The sequence below is a fragment of the Suricata suricatta genome, chromosome 14 (assembly GCF_006229205.1).
Source record: "Suricata suricatta isolate VVHF042 chromosome 14, meerkat_22Aug2017_6uvM2_HiC, whole genome shotgun sequence".
Classification (NCBI taxonomy): Eukaryota; Metazoa; Chordata; class Mammalia; order Carnivora; family Herpestidae; genus Suricata; species Suricata suricatta.
The window spans coordinates 80,115,845-80,137,522 of record NC_043713.1 but is presented as its reverse complement, the minus strand read 5'-3'; the positions used below and the strand labels follow the sequence as shown (position 1 = coordinate 80,137,522).

Sequence of the window (21,678 nt, the reverse complement as noted above, 5' to 3'; positions counted from 1 at the left end):
AACATCCATATAATGGAAGACCATAGTCTATCAGTGAAGATGGGACTTTCTACAGAGTGACCAAAGCACACGGTTTGTCATCTGTGTAATAGCATGTACAGCATATTAAGTTTTCAGTAAAAAAAAAAAGATGGTAATTATATTCATTTGCTATGTATGCTTTTAAAAACTAGATACACAGGATTGCCACAATGATGGGGGAGGACTGGGACCTGGACTGATGGGGGAGAAACGGGCATTAATCATTCAAAGGAAGGAAAATTTGTGGCCTGAAGAGCCGTTTCTTGTCCACGTAGTCCAGCACTGACCTGCCCCGTAACGACTGGGGAAATGTTCTTTCACACTGGAGGGTGCTGGGGGGCTGGCCACAGCAAGGCAGGCATGAATGCTGACCCGAAGCGGAGGACAGAGCGGCGCTTCCCCTGCAGCTGGGGCCACTCTGCCAACCCCGAGTCCTCTTAGCAGAGCCTAAGGTCCCCACAAGCACCCAGAGCCAAACCACATCCCTGGGCAGATAAAAATTTTAAAAAAGACACAGAGATGGAGCTGTTATTTAATCCGGTTCTTTATAAGACACTTAGAACACCAGTTTGTGAGGGTAAAGCCCATTCGTGAGAGCAAACACAGAGCGGAGGTAGCCCTGAAGCTGAGGGACAGCTTTGATTTTTGGCAGAATTTGCGAGTCCACAGCTTTCTGATCCACCTTGCGCTGCTCTGTGATCTCATATTTCTAGGGGGAGGGAGAAAAAAAAGAAAAAGAAAATCATTTAAAAGTAGGGCACAAGTACCACACTCCAGTCCTCTCAGGAGTCCTGTCTCATGAGTACTCAATCCCAGGAATATTCAGAACGTAATTTTAATGATCTTTTCCTGGGAAAGCTGTGGAATAGAACCTGCATTGGATAGAATAAGAATGCAGCAGCATCGGAAACATTATTCCCCAGATATTCCTCATTACTGACCACTTTTCCTCATGGATTCTTAACTCCATTTTCACCCCCACCCAGGGGAGCTGGAGCGATCAGAAATGAAGACAGAAAAGAGCTTACTTCTTTTTCGGTATCAAAGATCTCCCCTTCCTGGTGTCTGGGTTTACGCAGCTTCTTCTTCTTAAAATAAGCATCTGTGAGGTGTTTGGGGATTTTTACAGTGCTGATATCAATTTTGGTGGACGTGGCAATCACAAATTTTTGATGTGTTCTCCGCAGAGGAACACGATTGAGGGACAGAGGTCCTAAAGGGAGGGGGAAAAAAAAATCAATATACTGGGGGAAAGAAAAAGCAAAGATTCAAAAACAGACTTTGTGTCTAAACAAACCCAGTGAGTTGAATTTTCTAATTCTTTTTCTCTGGATCTGGAGAAATCACAAACTGCTTCTTCTACTTCCAGCATCCAGACTTTTTCAAGATCTATTTGTAAAAGGCTCCCCGCTACTCAAATTTGAAGTCACCCAAATTAGGAGACAGCACAGTCACTCAAACACACTGGTCAACACCACAGGCTCCTGACAAATTTAAACTGAGCGCTGCTTTCCAGAGGGAACAGTTAACTTTCCCGTCTGGCAGCTGCACTTCGGCTCCACGCGGCGGATGAGCACGGTCTCCTGCGCAGTCACCCCTGGCGGCTAACAGCCAGCCAGCCTGCACTGCAGCTGGCAGAAACTCGGAGGTCCGCTGCCACCCGAAGTTTAAACACTGGCTTCCTTAGAGCTCAGGTAGAGGGATGATGATGAGATGAGACACAGAATCTCACTGCGCTGAAACTTCCAGGATAGGTGGTGCAAAAGTACACTTAAAAATGTCAAGTTTCAGGGCGCCTGAGCGGCCCAGTTAAGCGTCCAACTCTTGATTTCAGTTCAGGTCATGATCTCATGGTTCCTGAGATGCAGCTCCGTGTCGGGCTCTGCACTAACAGTGTGAAGCCTGCTTGGGACTCTCTCTCCCCCTCTTAAAATAAATATATAAACATTATTAAAAAAAAAAAAAAACAAGAAAAGAAAAAGAAAAAGACAAGAAAAAAAGAAAAGGCCAAGTTTCAGAGTATAAAATCCAAGGATTTTCTTACCAGTCACAAGCAGCAAACCACTGCTGAGTTGCTTCAGAAAAACCACCCTCTGTAAATAAAACAGAAATGTCAGACATTTTTGCAACTACACACTTCTGAGTTAATCAAATCATAGCTGTGTCTAAATTTAGCAGAGGAAAATTTCTAAATATGTATCTGCTTAGCAATTCTGGAAGCAACTATACCAAACTAGCAACACGGGCGACCCTTGGATACGAGCAATACTTTTGGGTACTTCTGGTCTTGTTCCGGGCCCCCCACCCACCGAGAACCAGTCGCTGCAGGCAAATAAAGAGCCCCTACCTGGGGTGGGACTCATGACAGCCATCACCGGAGGCGCTCTGCTCACCTTGCCCCTGTGGCGCCCGGTGAGGATGATCAGGATGGTCCCCGGCGTGATGCTGGCTCGCAGTTTCCTCACGTGCTGACTGAACGGTTTCTTGCCGTGGCTCAACAGCTTCCGAGGCACGTCTTCGGTAGGGTAAGACCTGGGCTGTAGAGGATCCACAGGTCCGTCTTACTGAAACAAGCTCGTCAGATTCGTAGGGCTCGTGGTCTCGGCGACCCTTCCCACCTACTTAAAACTCTTTATTTACGCTATCACTGTTCGCTTTCACTCCTCCTCAGTAGATCTTAAGTTTGGAAAAGGTCAATGCTGCTTATCCTTTCTGTGCAAAACACAGGATGGAATCCATTTAAAGTAATGGAGCTGTGAGTCTGGGCAGCAAAGATCTGGGATTCATCATCAATCTGGGATTAAACCAAACCTCAGGATCACACCGCAAGCTCCGCAGCAGTGATTCCCAAGCTTTCTGGGGTCCCTGGCCTTAACCTAAACCCCGCTTCTCCAGAAACCACACGTCCGATACACGTTTGAGATTATGAAGGAGACATGGCTTGTTTTTCAATTCGAATTGTGTTCACATCCTCCACATTAACACGCATTACTCCCATTTTACCCACAAAGGACAATAAGCCAGTTGAGATCCGGACCACCAGCTTACTGTAAAAGCAAGGCCCCCCACAAAAGGCGACTAAGGGTGTGACGAGGAACTCCCAACCACCCCTTGCTTTTCAGTATCAGCACCTAATGGGAAACCCAGCTCACAAAAACCGAGACAAGGAACCAAAGCACCACTTGCCCTCTGGGAAAGCAATTCTCAACCGTGGGGACTGTGACACATCCGGGAAGATTTCCAGAAGGAAAACTACAGAGCAAACAGTGAGAAAGAGTTGGGCCTTGTGTGGGACGACAGGAGGAGCCAAGAAACCGCGCTCGGGCCTGAAAATGTTCTCTGCCTAGCGGCGCCCTAGGCTTCCTGCCCTCAATTCTCACAACCGCCGCGGTGAGGCAAACCTTTATTCCCGCTTCGCAGCCGAAGAACCCAAAGCACAGAAAGTTAACCCTGCTTAAGCTCGAACAGCAAACGTGTAAGGCCCAAATGTTTACAGATGCTTGTCAACCCAGAACCCTGCGTTAGCGATTCTCTGGCAGGTAAACACCAACTTCTAAAACCCAGAAAGCCCCTCCAGCTATTCAAACATCCACCTGTCTCTTCCCAACCTTACCATCTTGCGGAGTTTAACCACTCGGGTACCACCATTCTTGTCACCACCGACTGGTTTTGTGACCGTAGCAAGAACCTTCTCCTTCTTTTTCTTTTCGGTCTATCAAGACACAAAGGCATCAAGGTCAGAGGCAGACAAACATTTCCAAGGTTAAGGCAGAAGTAAGGGCCAGGGACTCCCCTCCCCCCTTACCCTCGATTTAGCTGCTGAATACTTCCTCTTGTACATGGCCTTCCTTGAATACATAGCAGATCGGGAGTACCTGCCAATTCCTCTCACTAGGACTGGGTTTCGGCTGCAGTGCGGCTTCCCCTTCTTCGGCGTTTTAGCCTTAGGGTTACCCTTCTTGACCTTGCCACCAGCAACAGCCTTCTTGGCTTGGGGTTTCTTCTCCTTCGCAGCTGGCTTCGCAGCTGCCTTCGCCGCTGGCTTCTCGGCTTTTTCGCCCGCCATCTACCAACACACAGATTCAAACGAAAGGCATGTCACCAACTACCTTATAATAAAACAGCATCTGAACTGTGCACTGACAGGCTTCCGAGGAAATGAATCCTCACTTTCTCTGTCCAAGTCCGTCTAACCTTTCATCCCTCCCCTCTAAGACAGGTCTTCCTCCAAGACCACACACATCTGCAACAACCCTCTGAATGCTTATTTTTTGGGTCGTCTCCCTAATACACTATAACATTTGTTTTTTTTTTTTAATTTGAAGAGATCGTACAACTGTTTGCTGAATATTTAGTGGTCAAAAGTCCCCGTTCCATTACCTCACTCTTCCTGTTTTGGGAACTAGGAAATCTGACAAATCCTCACAGATAAGAGGCAGCAACGCTGGACCCTGAAACTGTTTTTGCTCTTTTCAGGCCACTGTCTCATTCAAGAAATTTGGCCTAGGCGTCGAGGACACAGAAACACTCAGCCCAAACTCAGGCCAGACTAAAAAGAAGCGCAAAGACAAGAGGCGACTTCCGGTCGCAGACGTGGTTAAAAGGAAAGGTAGCATTTGGCCTCAGCTCCAAATCCCAACGTGGCTCAGACATTTCAGCGGCCTATTTTCGAACCCGAATACGGGATTCCAGAGCGCGCGCTGGTCGCCGTGGCCCCTGCGGCCTCACTATTCCTGACGGATCCCGAGGGGTCCTGGATCCTCAGCCCAAGAGGGTGGCGAGCAGCCGGAGTTCCGGCGCCTCTACGGCCCTCCCACCTCACCCTCTCCGTGCCTCTCTGGAAACTCAAGCGAGAAAAATGAAGCGTCTGGGAGGCCTCTCAGTTAGCCCCGAGCATGTCCGACCCCTGCAGTCGTCTACTTGTTTCCCTCTCGGTTCGGATGGTGAAGGATTAGGCGTCCTGGAATCGAGTCTTACAGAGACGACTCGCCATACTTACCTTGCAAGATGGGAAAGAGAACTAAGATCCCGGCTTCCGGTCTATAAGGGAATCACGGGAGATGGCGAATCTCACTTCCTTCCTGCTCTGGGGCATTGTGGGAAGTGTAGTCTCTCCTTTGACAGTGCTACTATGGAGAGCTATTTTTCCTTTCACAGTCAAAAGCAAGGAACATTTTGAATATGTTTCACTTTATAGACCAATAAAATTGTCAAAATACTTCTGGAAGCCGACGTAAATTACAACGTTTTATTTTGCTTACTAAGGACTTTAGAAGGGATTGCCATTTTCAATATGAGAAGAGAAAGAGGAAAGACCAAATCTCCAAGGAAGGCGAAATATTTCCCATGGAAAGCTAACTGGCGCCTTACACGGACATTTTCTCTGAAGTTGACTTAAAGTCTATATCCCCTAATTAGACTATAGACTATGTTCAGTGGTGAGAGTCGTGGTGGCTAGAATTTTTTTTCTTGCTTTTTTTTTTTTTTTTTTAAGAATGTGAGCAGGGGAGAGGCAGAGAAAGAGAGAGAAACAGAATCCAAAGCAGGCTCCAGGCTCTGAGCTTTCAGCACAGAGCCAGACCTGGGGCTCGAACCCACAAGCCGTGAGATCATGACCTGAGCTGAAGTGTAACGCTTAACCAACTGAGCCACCCAGGCACCCCTAGAATTTAAAAATGAATAAAATAGCAGTGCCTGGCTGGCTAGTCCATGGAGCTTGCGACTCTTGATCTCGGGGTGGTGAGTACCAGCCCCACGTTGAGTGTGGAGATTACTTAAAAAAAAAAAAAAACAAAAAACTCATGGGGCGCCTGGGTGGCTCAGTCGGTTAAGTCTCCGGCTTCGGCTCAGGTCAGATCTCACGTTCGTGGGTTCGAGCCCCGCATCGGGCTCTGTGCTGCTCTCTAGCTCAGAGCCTGGAGCCTGCTTCTGGTTCTGTGTCTCCTTCTCTCTCTGCCTCTCCCCGTTTCATGCTCTGTCTCTCTCTGTATCAAAAATAAATTAAAAAAAAACATTAAAAAAAATCTTAAAAGGGGCACCTGGGTGGCTCAGTCAATTAAACCTCCCAGGACGGCTCAGGTCTTAATCTTGTGGTTTGGGTTCATGCTCCACATCTGGCTCTCTGCTGTCAGCACGGAGCCCGCTTAAGATCTTTGGTCCCCCTCTCCGTGCCCCTCCCCTGCTTGCTCGTGCTGTCTCTCAAAAATAAATAAACATTAAAAATTCATAAAATCCTTAAAAAAACTTAAAATAAAAAATAAAATGAATAAAATATATTCCTGCTTTCACAGAACACTCATTCAAAGGAAAAACAAGTAGAAAAAAAATAATTATAATCTATGTCTTCCGGGAGATTTAGGAAAGTTTTGCAAAAAGTTGGGTCTTGTGTTGTATTTGGAAGAATACATACAAATTTGGCAGATGAAATGGTAATTGGAAGAAGAAATGGAAGAGGTACAGAGGAAGAGCAGGGTTGTTCATTCCTTCTACAAGTATTTCTGGCTACTTTGTGCTTCATTTCTTTTCTTTTGGAAGTTGTATTCTACTTTATTTCATTTATTAAAGTCTAGTTGACACACGTTCATTAGTTTCAGGTATCGTACTCTGTTTCTTCATGTCTAAACGAGGGTAACAATATTACCAGCCCCACAGGGTTTTTGGAAAGATTAAGTAAGTTACTATATACAAAATCACAAAGAACAGTATTTAAGGCCTGATAAGTGCTAGATAAATGTTAGTTCTTGTTAACATCACCCCACCACCGCCGCCGCCACGTGCACCACTGTTGTCATCATCATCAACATTATAGTTGTGGATGAGATCTTACAATGTGCCAGGTATTCTGCTAAAGATTATGCACCAGGGATAATAAGAGCAATGTAGTGGGGGTGCCTGGATGGCTCAGTTGGTTAAGTGACTGACTTCAGGCCTGGATCCTGCTTCGGATTCTGTGTCTCCCTCTCTCTGCCACTTTCACACTTGGTCTCTCTGTCAAAAATAAATAAAAGACATTTTTTTTTGAAATTTGAAGAAAATCAAGGTGAAAAGCTCTAGCCACCAGCAGCAAGCACATTAAAGAGAACTGGAAAAATTCAAGCCAAAAGGTGTCACAAAAATGTACATGTTGCCTTTGGGGTTTTGATGCAGTAAAAAACTATAAGGTACAGTGCTTTGTTTATTTTGCAAATGTAATGAGTATCTCAGAGAGACAGCATGAGCAGGGAAGGGTCAGAGAGAGAGGGAGACACAGAATCCGAAGCAGGCTCCAGGCTCTGAGCTGTCAGCACACAGCCCAATGCGGGGCTTGAACCCACGAACCACGAGATCGTGACCTGAGCCAAAGCCGGATGCTCAACCGACTGAGCCACCCAGGTGCCCCTCTTAATTCTCATATGAGCAAAGAACTCTCTTATTCATCTTCAGTATATCTCTTTCATCCTTACAGAGGATGGTTAAAAGTGCAGTCTCTGAAATCAGATCCATGTTATGAACAACTTACTTAACCTCTTTTGTTGAGAGGATTATTGAAATAAAGCAAGGCACATAACAGTTCAGTTCTAAGCACGTAGTGCTGGAGTCCAGCTCCTGCAGGTCCAGGGTTCCCCCGAAGGATGAAGGAATATCAGCGGCCTCATCATTAGTTATTACCCTTCTAACAGCCTGGATCAGCCTGGATACGAAATCCTCCTAGCTCTCATCTGAGCGTTGCCTAACCTCGCCTAATGCGGCGGCCTTGCCCATGTGATCGGCAGGGCTTGCCATGCATTATAAGCACATTCTGTTACCTGTTGTAAGGTATCTTTATCAAGATACATTTGGGCCTGGGCTGTATCAAAATCGCCCTCGCCTAGCAGTTTGTCAATAGTTATGTCCCTTTTATTTGATATTTTATTAATTGCTGCCTTTTTTTTTTTGCTAGATCTTCATATTCTGCTCTCCATAGCAGATATTGTCCTCCCGACAGGCATGCTTTTGTAATCTGAGTCCAGTCATAAGGTGTCATCCAATGGGATGTCGAGGTCTCTAATAATCTAAGTGTATAAGGTGCAAGCAGCCCATACTCTGCACATGCCGTTTTCAATTCCTTAATAATTTTATACGGGAGGGGTTCCCAAGAGAAATTCTCATTAAACTCTCCTTTGAATACTACAGGGAAGAATCGAACAAACTCCATGTCTCCTTCCTTTTTTGCTTCCATAATGGCAGCCCGAAGGCTGGTCTCTTTTGGAAATGGCACGGGGGGAAGCGACCCACGTAAAGGGAGAGACCCAAGGGCCAGAGGGAAAATCCCAGACGTTTGAGCGGGGAATGCCAAATTGTTAGAGGTTAGATTTGAAGCTTCCATTGTGGACGAATTAGGAACAGCCCCAGAGTCCAATTTAGTCTCTTTGCGGGGGGGGGGGGGGGGGCTGTGGGCTTAGCAATAGCTCCAGAGCTGTCTCTAGTGGAATTCAAAACTTCTTTTAAGAAGAGTCCACAAGGAAATGGCCTCAATGGACACCTTTTGGGACTCCTGAGAGGCATAACACTGTTCGATCTTATCTCCTACCTTATTCCAAGTTTCTATATCCATAGTTCCCTCCTCTGGGAACCATGGACATTGCTTTCGTACAAAACCTAAGAAACGCGCCACTTGTTGGAGCGATGTTTTGACCCCTTTCTTTGAAAGCAAATTATGAATAACATCTATAAAGAGTCTTCTCTCTTTAGACTCTTTACGGCCCATAGCTTTGCTCTTAATAATGTCAAGAAAGAGTCCTCTTTCTTTAGACTCTTTATGGCCCAAAGCTTCTCAAAATCTATGCTCTTAATAATGTCAATAAGGAGTCCTCTTTCTTTAGACTCCTTATGGCCCCAAACTTCTCAAGTTCTGACTGTCCACCACTCTACCCCTGCCTATCTCTACAGGGGGGTCTGCAGCACCCGACGGTGGAGTCCTCACCGTCCCAAAACACTCCAAGGAAAAAGGGAAGGGGATTACCTTCAGGTCCCTGTTCAGGCGCCACTTGCCGGAGTCCAGCTCCTGCAGGTCCAGGGTTCCCCCGAAGGAACAATGCCAGGAGCCTTTTTACATAGGACGCATTAGAGCTCATTCTAAATTGCCTTGCCCCCTCTCTAAAAATGCTTTAGCTGACTTTCACACTAACATCGCTTGTTTAACTATGGATCCTGTGCATGAAGCCCAGGAGAGTCACAAAATTCATCATCAAGGCTCTAGAGCTCTGAGGCTACAATTTAAGGTCACTCAAGAACAGGCTCGACAAATAGTTAAGAACTGTCCTTCCTGCTCACCTACTAATTCAGGGGTCTCCCATGTGGGCGTTAACCTTAGAGGCTTAAAACCTAATGCTTAAGGCGGATGTGACTCATGTTAATTCTTTTGGAAAACTGTCCTTTGTCCACATCACGGTGGATACTTATTCTCATGCGCTTTTCACATCTGCTCGAACTGGAGAGGCTTTTAAGGATGTTCAACAACATTTATTTCAATGCTTCTCTGTATTAGGAATGCCTTTTAAAATTAAGACTGATAATGGGCCAGCATATACATCTAAAAGTTTTAAAAATCTCTGTGAACAGTTTCGCATTGAGCATGCAACTGGGATTCCTTACAATCCCCAAGGCCAAGCTATTATTGAAAGAACCAATCAAATTTTAAAAAATCAAATAGTCGGGGCGCCTGGGTGGCTCAGTCGGTTAAGCCTCCGACTTCGGCTCAGGTCAGATCTCACGTTTGTAGGTTCGAGCCTCGCATCGGGCTCTGTGCTGACAGCTAGCTCAGAGCCTGGAGCCTGTTTCCAGATCTGTGTCTCCTTCTCTCTCTGTCCCTCCCCCTCTCATGCTCTGTCTCTCTCTGTATCAAAAATAAATAAAACATTAAAAAAATCAAATAGTGAGAGTTCAAAAATCAGATTTTAAGTAGGCCCCACCTCATCAGATCCTAGCTCATTGTATGTTTGTATTAAATCACCTGACTCCAGATAATTCCGGGAAAACTCCAATGTTTCAGCATTGGCAAAACAAACTGACCACAAAGCTCCTGGTAACATGGAAAGATGGGCTCTCAGGAACTTGGAAAGGCCTTGATGTTTTACTAACTGCGGGTTGAGGTTTTGCTTGTGTCTTCCCACAGGAAAGTGATTTGCCTGTTTGGGTACCAGATCGTCTGGTCCGATATGCCTCCACGGCATCGTCATCGTCTGACCCGTCCCCAGACTACGTCAAGAAAAAACGCCAAGAACTTGAGGAGAGAAAGGGGGATAATTGATTTGAGTATCAGCCGCAGGCAACTCCCTCACATAACCGCTTCGCTCTCAATCGAATATCAAAGCTCTGCGACTCTTAAATGAAAAACTGTCTTGCAAAGAGATTTATTGCTGCCTTAATATTAGGAATAACTGCATTGACTTCTATTATTACAGCTGTTAACTGCTTCTACTGTTACACTGGTTAAGAAAAAGTACACACTGCTTCTTCTGTCAATAATTTATCAAAAAACGAGACTTTAGCTCTTACTACTCAGGAAATTATGTCCTAGAAAAAGCACTGTTGTACAGTGGCAAACCTTAGGTAATATTGCATGGGTAAATGCTGCAACTGCTCATATACATTTGCAGTCCCTAAAGTTTTAATGTTTTGGTATAAGATCATTACTTAACACCTTTAGTAATCAAAATGTAAGTATCACTAAGTTTCTAGATTTTGTCACAGAACGTGTTTCTTTTTCAAGGGAAGTTGTAAAAGGGACTTTTGGGACGAATATAGTATTTGACATCTTTTAGATTAATACTAAAATGGGTAGAAATTTCTAGAGCTAGAAGCTGCATTCAAGCTGAACAAGAATTAAGAATAAAGGATTAAGTGAACTGATAAAAATTATGGTTTTGTAACTCTTGTTGAAAATATTGTTGGTCCTTTAATGTTTGATTATCCAGATTAGGAAACTTTCTTTTAAGATATTTATGATATTCAGAAATATCAAAGTGTTTGTTTGTCTAGAACATTCAACTTTTCTCTCCACTTAAACCATCTGAAATTCAAAAACTTAGTGAATATTCTTTCTTTCATGGCCATTACAATTGTTTGCATAAGTTCAATAAGAATCTGTTCATTTTATAGTAGGACACCATTGGAAATACTGGTTACTTTACCAAGGCTTTGACTGGAATGTCCTGTTTGAGAGTCAGGCATAGGCTCAGAGATGACCTGACAGCTTTGAGGAACTAAGGTTGACTTTATGGAACATGGAGCCATAAAGCCTCGTGGAAATGTTGGCTGGATACCTTGCTCACAGAGTTCCAAGTAGCGTCCCCAGGTGAGTAAAGAAGGTCACTTCCTGCCGGGGGCAGGATCTTCAGCACATGTTGGGAACCTCAGGAAGAGGAGTTTGCCCAATTTAACAGGTATTGCAGGCCTGTCTGATGGAAAGTGCTTGCCTTGGCTTCTGGCCCAGAGCGGCTACTAAAAGTTCAACCTGGAGATTCCTTATAAAAGGACCCAGTTATAAAGTCCTCATGAACAATCTTTATTCTTGCTGAGCTTATGTAAATAATTAGGCCAGGGTTGTTAAGAATGGACTCGTTCCACCTGTGCATTAGTCTCGATTTGGCTATTTCTGATAATGGAGGTTTTTTTAGAGAGAAAACTATGTTTCAACAACACACCATTATAGATGTTAAATTCTAGCTCTGATTGTCTTTGAATGCTTGCTGTTTGCCTAAATTAGACAACTTGTGGTAAACTTACAAAAAATTGTTACAGTATTTCATGTATACACAGTCTTCTGTGATTTACTGTGGGGATACCTAAAGGATGGGGGTACCGCTTTCAAAAACTTAGAGGTGGACTTCACACATATGCAACTAAACAAAAAGTTCAGCCCTTATTAAAGTTTCAGATCTCTCTCTGGAGTTAAGTGGACCAACTCAGAAGAACCCTCAACCTGGTGAGGTGATCCAGATCCAGTCAATCAGCTTGAACTGATCCTCAAAAAAGACTCTTGACTCTGGAGAATCTCCGGCCCTGCTCCAGCCACACCCCGGAAGCTGGCTGGCCTAGCATGGCAGAAGCCTGAGGAATCACCGGCAGAAGCCTGAGGAATCACCAGTCCAGTAAAATAAACTGTCCTGTCTCTTTGCCATCGGACTGACAAATGTCGCCCCAGAAAGCTGGGGAAACAGCAAAAGTTCCTGATTGCGCTAACTTTCCTCTTATAGATAGGATGTTCTGTTGGTATTAATTGCCTCTACTCTGGGCATGGGATTTCAACTAGGCAAAAGGTAAGGAGAGCCTACGCCTCTACCACCAGACTCTAATGGGGGGGGGGTCCTCGAGTGGCCACTAGATGGCTCACCAATTTGGCTAAGGTTAGTAATGTAGAAAGAATCATAAAGGCGTATTGCACTTATATGCCCAAGGATCCTGAACAAATTGGCTGTCATTTTTACTTTTATAAACCAGACAGTGCCAGATATTAGAAACCCTAAAAGAGACCCTTACCAAATTAACCATGGAGACTGGCAGAAATTGAGTAAACTCTCCTCCAGTATGCCCTTTACAGGGTAAGAAATTCCCCTTACACCAAGTAGGGCTATGCCAGGCTTTAGGGGAACAATGTTACTTCTATGCCAATAGCCCAGGAATTGTACAGGATAGTCTAACCCTGTTACCTAATGTTAAAGTTAGCCCGATTGTTAACTAACTGGAATATAAATAAAAACGTAAAAAGAAAAAAAAAAGTTAACCCGATAGTTGCCAAAAAAGACCCTAGGCTCACCCTGTAGTTGATTGATTTTGCAAATCTCATCGGAAATTTCAGTTTTCTTTCTACGATGGTTACAATTGGCATGTCCATAACTATATTATTGTTGATCTTATTTCTTTCAAGTAAAAAAGGGAGAAATGATGGGGCCCAGTAGGCAAAAAATACCCTCAAACAATATTTGGCCTCCTGGGCCGCACATGTGGCTTCTGTTCATTCTATGATTTTCTCATTGCTTTGCAAAGAGGCATATACTTTTAGGCTTTGAATCAACTTGGGTCAGTCAGTGACCTTCTCTTACTTTATTTTCTGGCTCTTTGTCTGCTGTTGGGAGTGAACATAATCCTCTGCCAAAAGATTTGCTTATAAAAGGATGAGCATCTTACCCTTGAATAACTGATGAAGGGCCTTAGGGAATGTATATCTCCTCATAGAATTCTTCAGGCTTGTCTTATGCTTAAAACCAGACTATTATTAGGGGATTCCTCTTTTGTAATGACTTAATCCTGTTACTTACTACTGTCCTGATAAGAATGACTTTTTCCGGAGCATGTCTTTACTTCAAGGACCTTGAACTATGTAACCATTAAAGAAACAATGTAATCACCCATGGTATATAAGACCCTGGCTATCTTAATAAAGTGTGGCTTTCCCACCAGAAAAAAAAAAAAAGAATGGAAATGTCAGCAGCTTTATTTGCTTAGTTTCCTGAGCAAAACACTTCCTAGCAACAACACCTTTGGAAAAGGCATCAGAATTAACGAGTGCAGAGGTGCTCACTGTAGTCCTTGAAAATTGACAATCTCAGGGGCACCTGGGTGGCTCAGTAGGTTAAGCCTCTGACTTCAGCTCAGGTCATGATTTCACAGTTTGTGAGCTTGAGTTTGAGCCCCGAGTTGCACTCTGTGCTGACAGCTAGGAGCCTGGAGCCTCCTTCAGATTCTCTCTCTCTCTCTCTCTCTCTCTCTCTCTCTGTCTCTCTCTCTCTCTCTGCCCCTCCCCAGCTTGCCCTGTCTCTCTCTCTTAAAAAAAATGAAAAAAAAATTTAATTGACAATCTCAGAAACTTTTATCTAGTAAATGCACCAAAATGTTTGTTAAATGACCTGCCATTGAAATAAAACCATAAATGACCCCCCTCTAGTGTTTCATTATGGTACTGCAAATTTTACCGTTCATCACTTGGGATAAGTTTTATCAAAGCAGACATTTTTGTAGACACTAAATCATTTTAAGCCTCAAGACAACCTCCCCCCCCCCCGGGAAGTAGGAATTTAAGATGAAAGAGGCACGCCTGGCTGGCTCAGTCAGTGAAGCTGTGACTCTCTATCTCAGGATTGTGAGTTCGAGTCCCATGTTTGGTGTAGAAATTATTTAAAAATAAAATCTTTAAAAGAACTGAAGCTCATTTACAATAAATGATTTATTGAAGGAGCCTGGGTGGCTCAGTAGGGTAAGCTTCTGACTTCAGTTCAGGTCGTGATCCCACGTTTGGTGAGTTTGAGCCTTGAGTAGCTCTACAGGACTGACAGTGTGGAACCTGCTTGGGATTCTCAATCTCTCCCTTTCCCTTCCTCTCTCTTTGCCCCTCCTCCTCTCTCTGCCCCTACTCTGCACACGTGCTTGCTCTCCCTCTCAAAATAAATAAACTTAAAATAAATAAAATAAGTGATTTATCCAATGTCACACAGACACATTAAACCGTACATCTTTGTGCCATGGAAAGACAGAAAAGCAGCAGGCTGTTTATGCTGCAGAGAAGGTGCTGACCTTGTAACCTGGAGCTCACTTGCTATATGATCTTGTGAGAAGCTTCTTCACAAGAGTTTTCTTATTTATAAAATAGGGATGGGGGCTCCTGGGTGGCTCAGTCGGTTAAGCGTCCGGCTTTGGCTCAGATCATGATCTCACAGTTCATGGGTTTGAGCCCCACGTTGGGCTCTGTGCTGACAGCTGAGAGCCTGGAGCCTGCTTCAGATTCTGTGTCTGCCTCTGTCTCTGCCCCTCCCCTGCTCATGCTCCGTCTCTCTCTGTCTCTCAAAAATAAATAAAACATTAAAAAATAATAAAAATAAAATGGGGATGATATTGACCACATTGGTAATACCTCCCTACTATGTGTCAACATTGGGATTCACTCATTCACTCAATAGTTTTCTCATAAGAAAGTTCATGGAGGGGCACCTGGCTGGCTCAATCAGTAGAGCATGTCACTCTTGATCTCAGGGTTGTAAGTTTGAGCCTCACATAGGGTATAAAGATTACTTATAAATAAAACCTTTTTTTTTTTTTTTAAAGGAGGGGCGCCTGGGTAGCTCAGTCAGTTAAGCCTCTGACTCTTGGTTTCATCTCAAGTCATTATCTTGTGGTTCATGAATTCAAGTTGAACTCCCCACTGCTGACAAGGATTCTCCCTCTCTTTCTCTGCCCCTTCCCTGCTTTCATGCTCTGTCTCTCAAAATGAATAAAACTTAAAAAAATAAATAAAATAGAAAAAAGGCCTATGTGTTATGTATGTGAGTGTAGGTGTGGGATATATGTGTGTATGTTTGCATAGGTATAGAGAAAAGTGGAAGGGTGATGCCAAATTATTAACACTGGTGGGGTGTGGAGTAAGGAATGCATATACGTGAAGGAGCAGGGAAAAGTACTATTTTTATTTGGCTTGTAAGGAATTTGTATTGCTTTTGTAGCTGAGAAAGAAATAAAAATAAAAGTTCCTCTAAATGAGAATTTTTCTTTTCTTTTTTTAGTTTAGTTGTTTTCGAGAGAGAAAACACAAGGGGGGAGGGGCAGAGAGAGGGGAAGAGATGGAGAGAGTATCCCAGGCAGGCGCCATACTTTTTTCCTAAATGAATATTTCTTTTTTATTTAAATTTTTAATTTAAAATTTATTTGTTTATTTTTGAGAGAGAGAGAGAGAGAGAGAGAGAGAGAGAGAGAGAGAGAGATAGGAGAGACAGAGCACAAGTGGGAGAGGGGCAGACGGAGGGAGAGAGAAAATCCCAAAGTGGGCTCGAACCCATGAAACCGTGAGATCATGATCTGAGCCCAAACCAAGAGTTGGATGCTCAACTGACTGAGAATCCAGGCGTCATAGGCTCTGGGGATATGAAAAGAAAGAAGGGGACTCCTGGCTCACTCAATGTGTGGAACATGCAACTCTTGATCTCAGGGTTAGGAGTTCAAGACCCATATTGGGCATGGAGCCTACTTAAAAAAATAAATAAAATAAAGATGAAGAAGACAAAGGCTTTGTTCTAAAAGGAACTCACTGGGCGTCTGAGTGGCTCAGACGGTTAAGTGTCCAACTTCGGTTCAGGTCATGATCTCACAGTTCATGGGTTTGAACCCTGCGTTGGGATCTGTGCTGACAGCAACTCAGACTCAGAGCCTGGAGCCTGCTTCAGATTCTGTGTCTCCCTCTCTTTCTGCCCCTCTCTGCTCACACTGTCTCTCTCTGTCTCTCAAAGATAAATAAAAAAAATAAAAAATTAAAAAAAATAAATAAAAGGAACTCATAGTCCAGGGAGTCCAGGGAAAGAGACAGAAGAATCAACCAACAACGATGTTAAACTGTGTTAAGGGCCTATAGAGGGATGAATAGGGAGCCCCCAGAGCACAGGGGAGGGGGGCTCCATTTTATCCTCCCCTGGTTTTGGGGCGTGTGCAGAGAGGAGTTAATTGAATTAGAGCTGAATTTTGTCTGATGCTTAGTTTTCCAGATGGAGATGGGTTTAAAGGGTGTTTCACACAGAAGGAACTAAATTTAGGAAGGCAGGATGCAAGAAACAGCAAGAGGCCTTTGGAAACCGCCAGATTATGTGAGGGAGTGGGAGTAAATGGAGCTAAACAGGTAGGCATAGTTCATATTTAGAAGGGCCTGATGGGCTAATGGAAGGTTTTCATTACTAGTGCCAAAGGCTTTGGACTCCCTCATAGAACAGGAGAATGACAGGATTAGATTTGGATTCTCCCGTCCAAGTACTAACCAGGCCCGACCCTGCTTAGCTTCCGAGATCAGACGAGATTGGACGCATTCAGGGTGGTTTGGCCATAGACTAGATTTGTATTCTCGAAAGATCATCCCAGCTGCAGAGTGTACAGAATGTAGGCAAGACCGGGCTTACGGTTTACTTTGGAAAAGAGACTAGTGATAACCAGCATTTATCAATATTTATTTGACTGGCACTAAGTACTTTATACAAAGCAAATCTTTAATGCTTCACCACCTACCTGTGAGGAAGTCTGTTATTCCCTCCATTTTATAGAGAAGGGAATGGAGACACAGAGAGGTCAAGTGACTTACCTATGGACACCCAGGCAGCAAGGTTGAGCTCTGGAATCAAGAACTTAGCCCCCATATAAGATTGTGTCTTAGGCTTGCAGTGGCTTGTGTTCAGTTCTAAGCTAGGATAGGTGTCCTGGGGACCCTCTGACCCGGACCGGGAGAACCAGGTAAGTCTTCATATCCCAGAGGAGATGATTTCTAGCCCGAGATCTGAGGAGTAAATTAGGGTTCATGAGGAATGAGGTCAGAAAGAACCTCTAGGAAGAGGGAGCTGATTGTTTAAAGGCCCTGAGCTGGGAGAGAGTGTGGTATATTGAGGAGAGCCAAAGTCCCTCAGCAGGGCTGGGTCATCGAGTGGGGGGAAGAAGGGCCGGTGACAAAAGCAGGGGCCAGACTCAGCAGATTATTAAAAATTTTTGTGACTTCATCCTAAAAGCAATGAATAGTCACTGAAATATTCAATTAGGGAGTGGCTAATTTTGCATTTTAGATGATTCTGACTGTTATCTGAAGAATGGGTAGGAAAGACCAAGCCTGCAGGCCGAAGATCAGAGTGTTGTTTGAGTCATCTAGGAGGCCAGGATTTAGGGGATCTGGAAAGAAATAGACTGGGAAACTGCTTACGAAAGGCTCAGGACCTAAATGACATTGACATATATTAAAGACAGATTTTATAAGGATTTTTTTTTTTCGTATTACCAAAGCTAAAACAGCACACAAGAAGAGAGTTCTCTGTAGGCTCGCTCCACGTGGGTCCAGTGTGTTGTTGAAGTCTGTGAGCCCGAGTTTAGGTTGGCCGGGCCTAAATTCATAACAAAGCCCTTTGCTTTTGCATGTGTGATTCGGTCTCCCAGGTAATCTCTGGTTTTAGGGGGCGATATTAAAATCTGGGTACACATATGGGGGCTCTCCCGGGATGTCCCCCCCCCAGAGCTCCTGGGACCCCGACACGTTGGCCTAATCGCCGGCGGGTGAGTGCACTCATTTTCTTGTCAGTCTGTGACTCAGTCTTTCTTGTTTGTCTGGTCAGTTCTTTGTGTGCGCGGGCCCTTGGGCGCAGGGCCTAGGCAGGAGGTGGCCAAAACGACCTCTCTGGGGTCCCAAAGGAGCCAGGTGGACGCGCAGTGTTAAAGCTCGGGACCGCGGGTGCCAAGAGACGTCTGGACCCACTGTGGAGGAAGGGAGGTAGAGAATAAGTCCTCGTGAAAGACCGAGGCAAAGTGTAATTCCTCCTTGGCGAGGGGTGGCCGAAACAACCCCATTGTTGAAGCCCAGGGGGCCAAGGGGGGCAATTGGAGTTTGACTCCCTTGGTCCAGGGGGTCCCCACTGGTGGCAGCAGTGTGACCCCTTTAGGTTTCGAGTCCAACGCCTTAACCACTCGGCCATCACAAGCCCCGTAGTGTGACCCCTTTAGGTACAGGGGAGACTGGGGCAGGTCTCCTCTTATCGGATGGATTCCAGAGTATACACGGGTGAGGGCAGGTTCCGTGGCTCTGGTGTCAAAACGCCCTGCTGGCAGGGGGAAACTGGGGGTGGAGTAAGTAAGTCTCCTCTTGCCAGGATTCTGGTGGTGCGTGAAAAAAAAAAAAAGAGAGTTCTCTGTATGAGAATGAGGAGGGGAGCATTGGGAGGAAAAAAAATATGCAGATTTTGAAGCTACCTAGATGTGGGTTTGAATTCTGACTCTGCTACTTACTAGATCTGTGGCCTTTTATGAGTCATAAGGGCCGTCATCAGGTAAAAGCTCTACCTTCTCATTCTGGTCTCAGCTACCATCACCTCGAGCCTGGAATATTACAGCACGCTAGTATTCTGAACTAGTCTGTTCCCAGACTTGTTCTCTTGATCTGATTCTAACAGACTACCCTGACTTTATTACTTTTACTTTATTTTTTTAAGTTTATTCATTTTTGAGAGACAGAGACAGAGCATGAGTGGAGAAGGGGCAGAGACAGGGAGACAGGGAGGCAGACAGAGAGAAAGAGAGAGAGAGAGAGAGAGAGAGAGAGAGAGAGAGAGAGAGAGAGAGAGAGAGAGAAAGAGGCTCTGGACTGTGAGCTGTCAGCACAGAGCCCACCATGGGGCTTGAACCCACAAACTATGAGATCATGACATGAGCCAAAGTCAGATGCTTAACCAACTGAGCCACCCAGGTGCCCCTATTATTTTACTTTTAAAATAGGGATTATATTCCTTCTCTGCTAAAAATCTTTGAATGGCTCTCCATTTTACTGTTCATTTAATAGCCTGCAGGACTCTAGGTCATCTCTACCTTGTTCTCACCTCATCTCCTACTGCTCCCCCTTCCGCCCTCCCACCTCCTATTGTGCCCCAGCCAGAGACCTCTTCATAGTTACTGGAATACTGGAGGCAGCCCGTTGCCTCAGGGCTTTTGCACTTGCCTCTTCCTATGCTTGAAATGCTGAGTTATTCCCATTGAGTGCTCCAGGATCAGATCTTTGCTCAAGTTGTCATCTTCAGTGAAGACTTACCTAACTATCCTATTTAAAATGGTAACATAGGGGCACCTGGGTGGCTCAGTCAGTTAAGAGTCCAACTTCGGCTCAGGTCATGATCTCACAGTTCGTGGGTTCGAACCCTGCGTTGGGATCTGTGCTGACAGCAACTCAGACTCAGAGCCTGGAGCCTGCTTCAGATTCTGTGTCTCCCTCTCTCTCTGCCTCTGCCCCACTCATGCTCTGTTTCTGTCTGTCTCAATAATAAATAAACATAAAAAACTTAAAAAATAAAAAACAGTAAAATGGTAATATAAAGGGATATGGAGAAAAGACAAGAAAGGAAGATGGAAGTACAGTATTGAGTGTTTTGGCAGGGATTTTTGTCTTCTCAGTTCACTACTGCATCTCCATAGTTTAAAACACTGCCCACCACAGAGAAAATTTTCAACAAATGTTTAATTAGAATGATGATTCAGGGGCGCCTGGGTGGCTCAGTTGGTTAAGCCTCCGACTTCGACTCAGGTCAGATCTCACGTTCCTGGGTTCGAGCCCTGCATCGGGCTCTGTGCTGACAGCTAGCTCAGAGCTTGGAGCCTGCTTCCGGTTCTGTGTCTCCTTCTCTCTCTGCCCCTCCCCCTCTCATGCTCTGTCTCTGTCTGTATCAAAAATAAATAAAACATTAAAAAACACACTATTAGAATGATGATTCAGCTAACAATTACAAAGCACTTATTAAATAGGCCAGGGCTAGTTCTAAGCATTTTGCATATTTAATCTTAATGATAATCCCACGAAAAGAATACCATGACAGTACTATCTCCATGTTACAGAAATGGAGAAAACTGAAGCTCGACACTCAACAACTGAGGCTCAGCAACTTTTCTAAGGTTACACAGCTAAAAAGTGGACTGGCAGTTTGTGGAACGAAATGAATGAAATTGAACTTGGCAGCGCAGGGACGGAAATGGACACGGTGGGAGCGAATGCAAACGGGTCTGGGGAGTTAGCCCAGCAGTGGGGACGCCACGCGCCTTGCAGTCCAGGTCCAAAGGAGGGTGAAGGGGCTCTGGGAAGGGAATCGCGGCGGTTCCATCGAGCCTAGGAACTGCTACTAGCGGCCGCTGCTCAGTCCCGGGCGCCCTGGGAGCAGGAAGTGGCGGCGGGCGTCGCGCGGGATGACGTCACGGAGGCGCCGGCGGCGATAGGCGGGGGAGGAGGAGGAGGAGCGAACCGGGTTTGGGGGGCGGCTGCACAGTCTCCGGGATCCCCAGGCCTGGAGGGGGGTCTGCGCGCGGCCGGCCGGCTCTGCCCCCCACGTCCGGTCCCGAGCGGGCCTCCCTCGGGCCAGCCCGATGTGACCGGGCCCAGCGGAGCCTGAGCAAGGAGCGGGTCCGTCGCGGAGCCGGAGGGCGGGAGGAACATGACATCGCGGAGGTGAGGAGCCCCGAGGGCCCGGCCCGGGCCTCTGCCCGGCCCCCGCGGCGTTCGATCAGCCCCGCCCGGGAGGGGGCGCCCCGGCCGGGCTTCGGACTGCCGCCCGGGGTCGCGGTGGCAGGCTCTCTCCCAACTTCCAGTCCTCCCTGGGCGGGGGGCCCGGCGCCACCGTGCCCCCACCTCTCGGGTCCCCATTCATTTCCTGCCTCCCCGAGTTCCGGCTCCCGCAGCCCTGGGGATGCCCGTCACGGGACGGGGGCAGGTAGAGCCGCCCGGGGAACCGCGGACGCCAGCGGCCCGGCTCCGCGCCGCATTCCTGACCCATTGCCTCATGAGAATTGCCTCATGGTGATTCCGAAATAACCCCGCTCGCTTGGGGAGGCTCCTCGGCCCGGGACGCAGGAGGGGAGAGGAGGGAGTTGCTCGGGGCCAGGCCCCCGACGGTCGAGCCGCTCCGGGTCACTGCCTCTCGCGCGCGTTTGGGGGCTTCACTCAGGAACTGGACCCCTTTTTGTGGCTCTTTGCACCTCCTCTCTCCCCCACCCCTCACGTGCCAGAAATGGAAAAACTGACTGTATCTGCTGCTATTAGAAGTATTTCCTTCCTCCGCGGTCTTCGCTTTGGGAGATGGGAGGGAAGGGAGCTGTATCTCTAGTGAATCCTTAACCACAACCTTAAAAGTCAGGTAACGTTCATCGCCCCCGTTTTACGGA

At 45.9% G+C, this 21,678-nt stretch overlaps 2 protein-coding genes across 3 annotated transcripts in view; one reads left to right on the top strand and one right to left on the bottom strand.

Annotated features, from left to right (window-relative positions):
• Positions 1-547: 547 nt before the first annotated feature.
• On the bottom strand, positions 548-4,087 carry RPL6 (ribosomal protein L6). Its single transcript, XM_029922627.1, has 6 exons — positions 3,827-4,087; positions 3,635-3,733; positions 2,415-2,558; positions 2,066-2,114; positions 1,050-1,234; positions 548-730 (listed from the first exon to the last, which is right to left on the bottom strand). The coding sequence occupies exons 1-6, from the start codon at positions 4,085-4,087 to the stop codon at positions 578-580; spliced, it is 891 nt and encodes a 296-aa protein (XP_029778487.1). The 3' UTR covers positions 548-577.
• Positions 4,088-20,736: 16,649 nt separating this feature from the next.
• PTPN11 (protein tyrosine phosphatase non-receptor type 11) overlaps positions 20,737-21,678 on the top strand; it is an 83,376-nt gene continuing 82,434 nt past the window's right edge. For both annotated transcript variants that reach the window (XM_029921750.1, XM_029921749.1), the window contains exon 1: positions 20,737-20,965. In XM_029921750.1, the coding sequence (XP_029777610.1) occupies positions 20,952-20,965 (14 nt within the window). In that variant the 5' untranslated portion in view covers positions 20,737-20,951. The remainder of the gene's footprint in view (positions 20,966-21,678) is intronic.

What these genes read in the sequence shown, in the direction of transcription:
- RPL6 (XM_029922627.1), bottom strand. Translation starts at nt 4,087, where the DNA reads ATGGCGGGCGAAAAAGCCGAGAAGCCAGCGGCGAAGGCAGCTGCGAAG. An exon ending in TGGTTTGCTGCTTGTGACTG is followed by an intron (nt 1,235 to 2,065) that starts GTAAGAAAATCC and finishes CCCTCCCTTTAG; the next exon opens with GACCTCTGTCCCTCAATCGT. An exon ending in TCTTTGATACCGAAAAAGAA is followed by an intron (nt 731 to 1,049) that starts GTAAGCTCTTTT and finishes CCCTCCCCCTAG; the next exon opens with AAATATGAGATCACAGAGCA.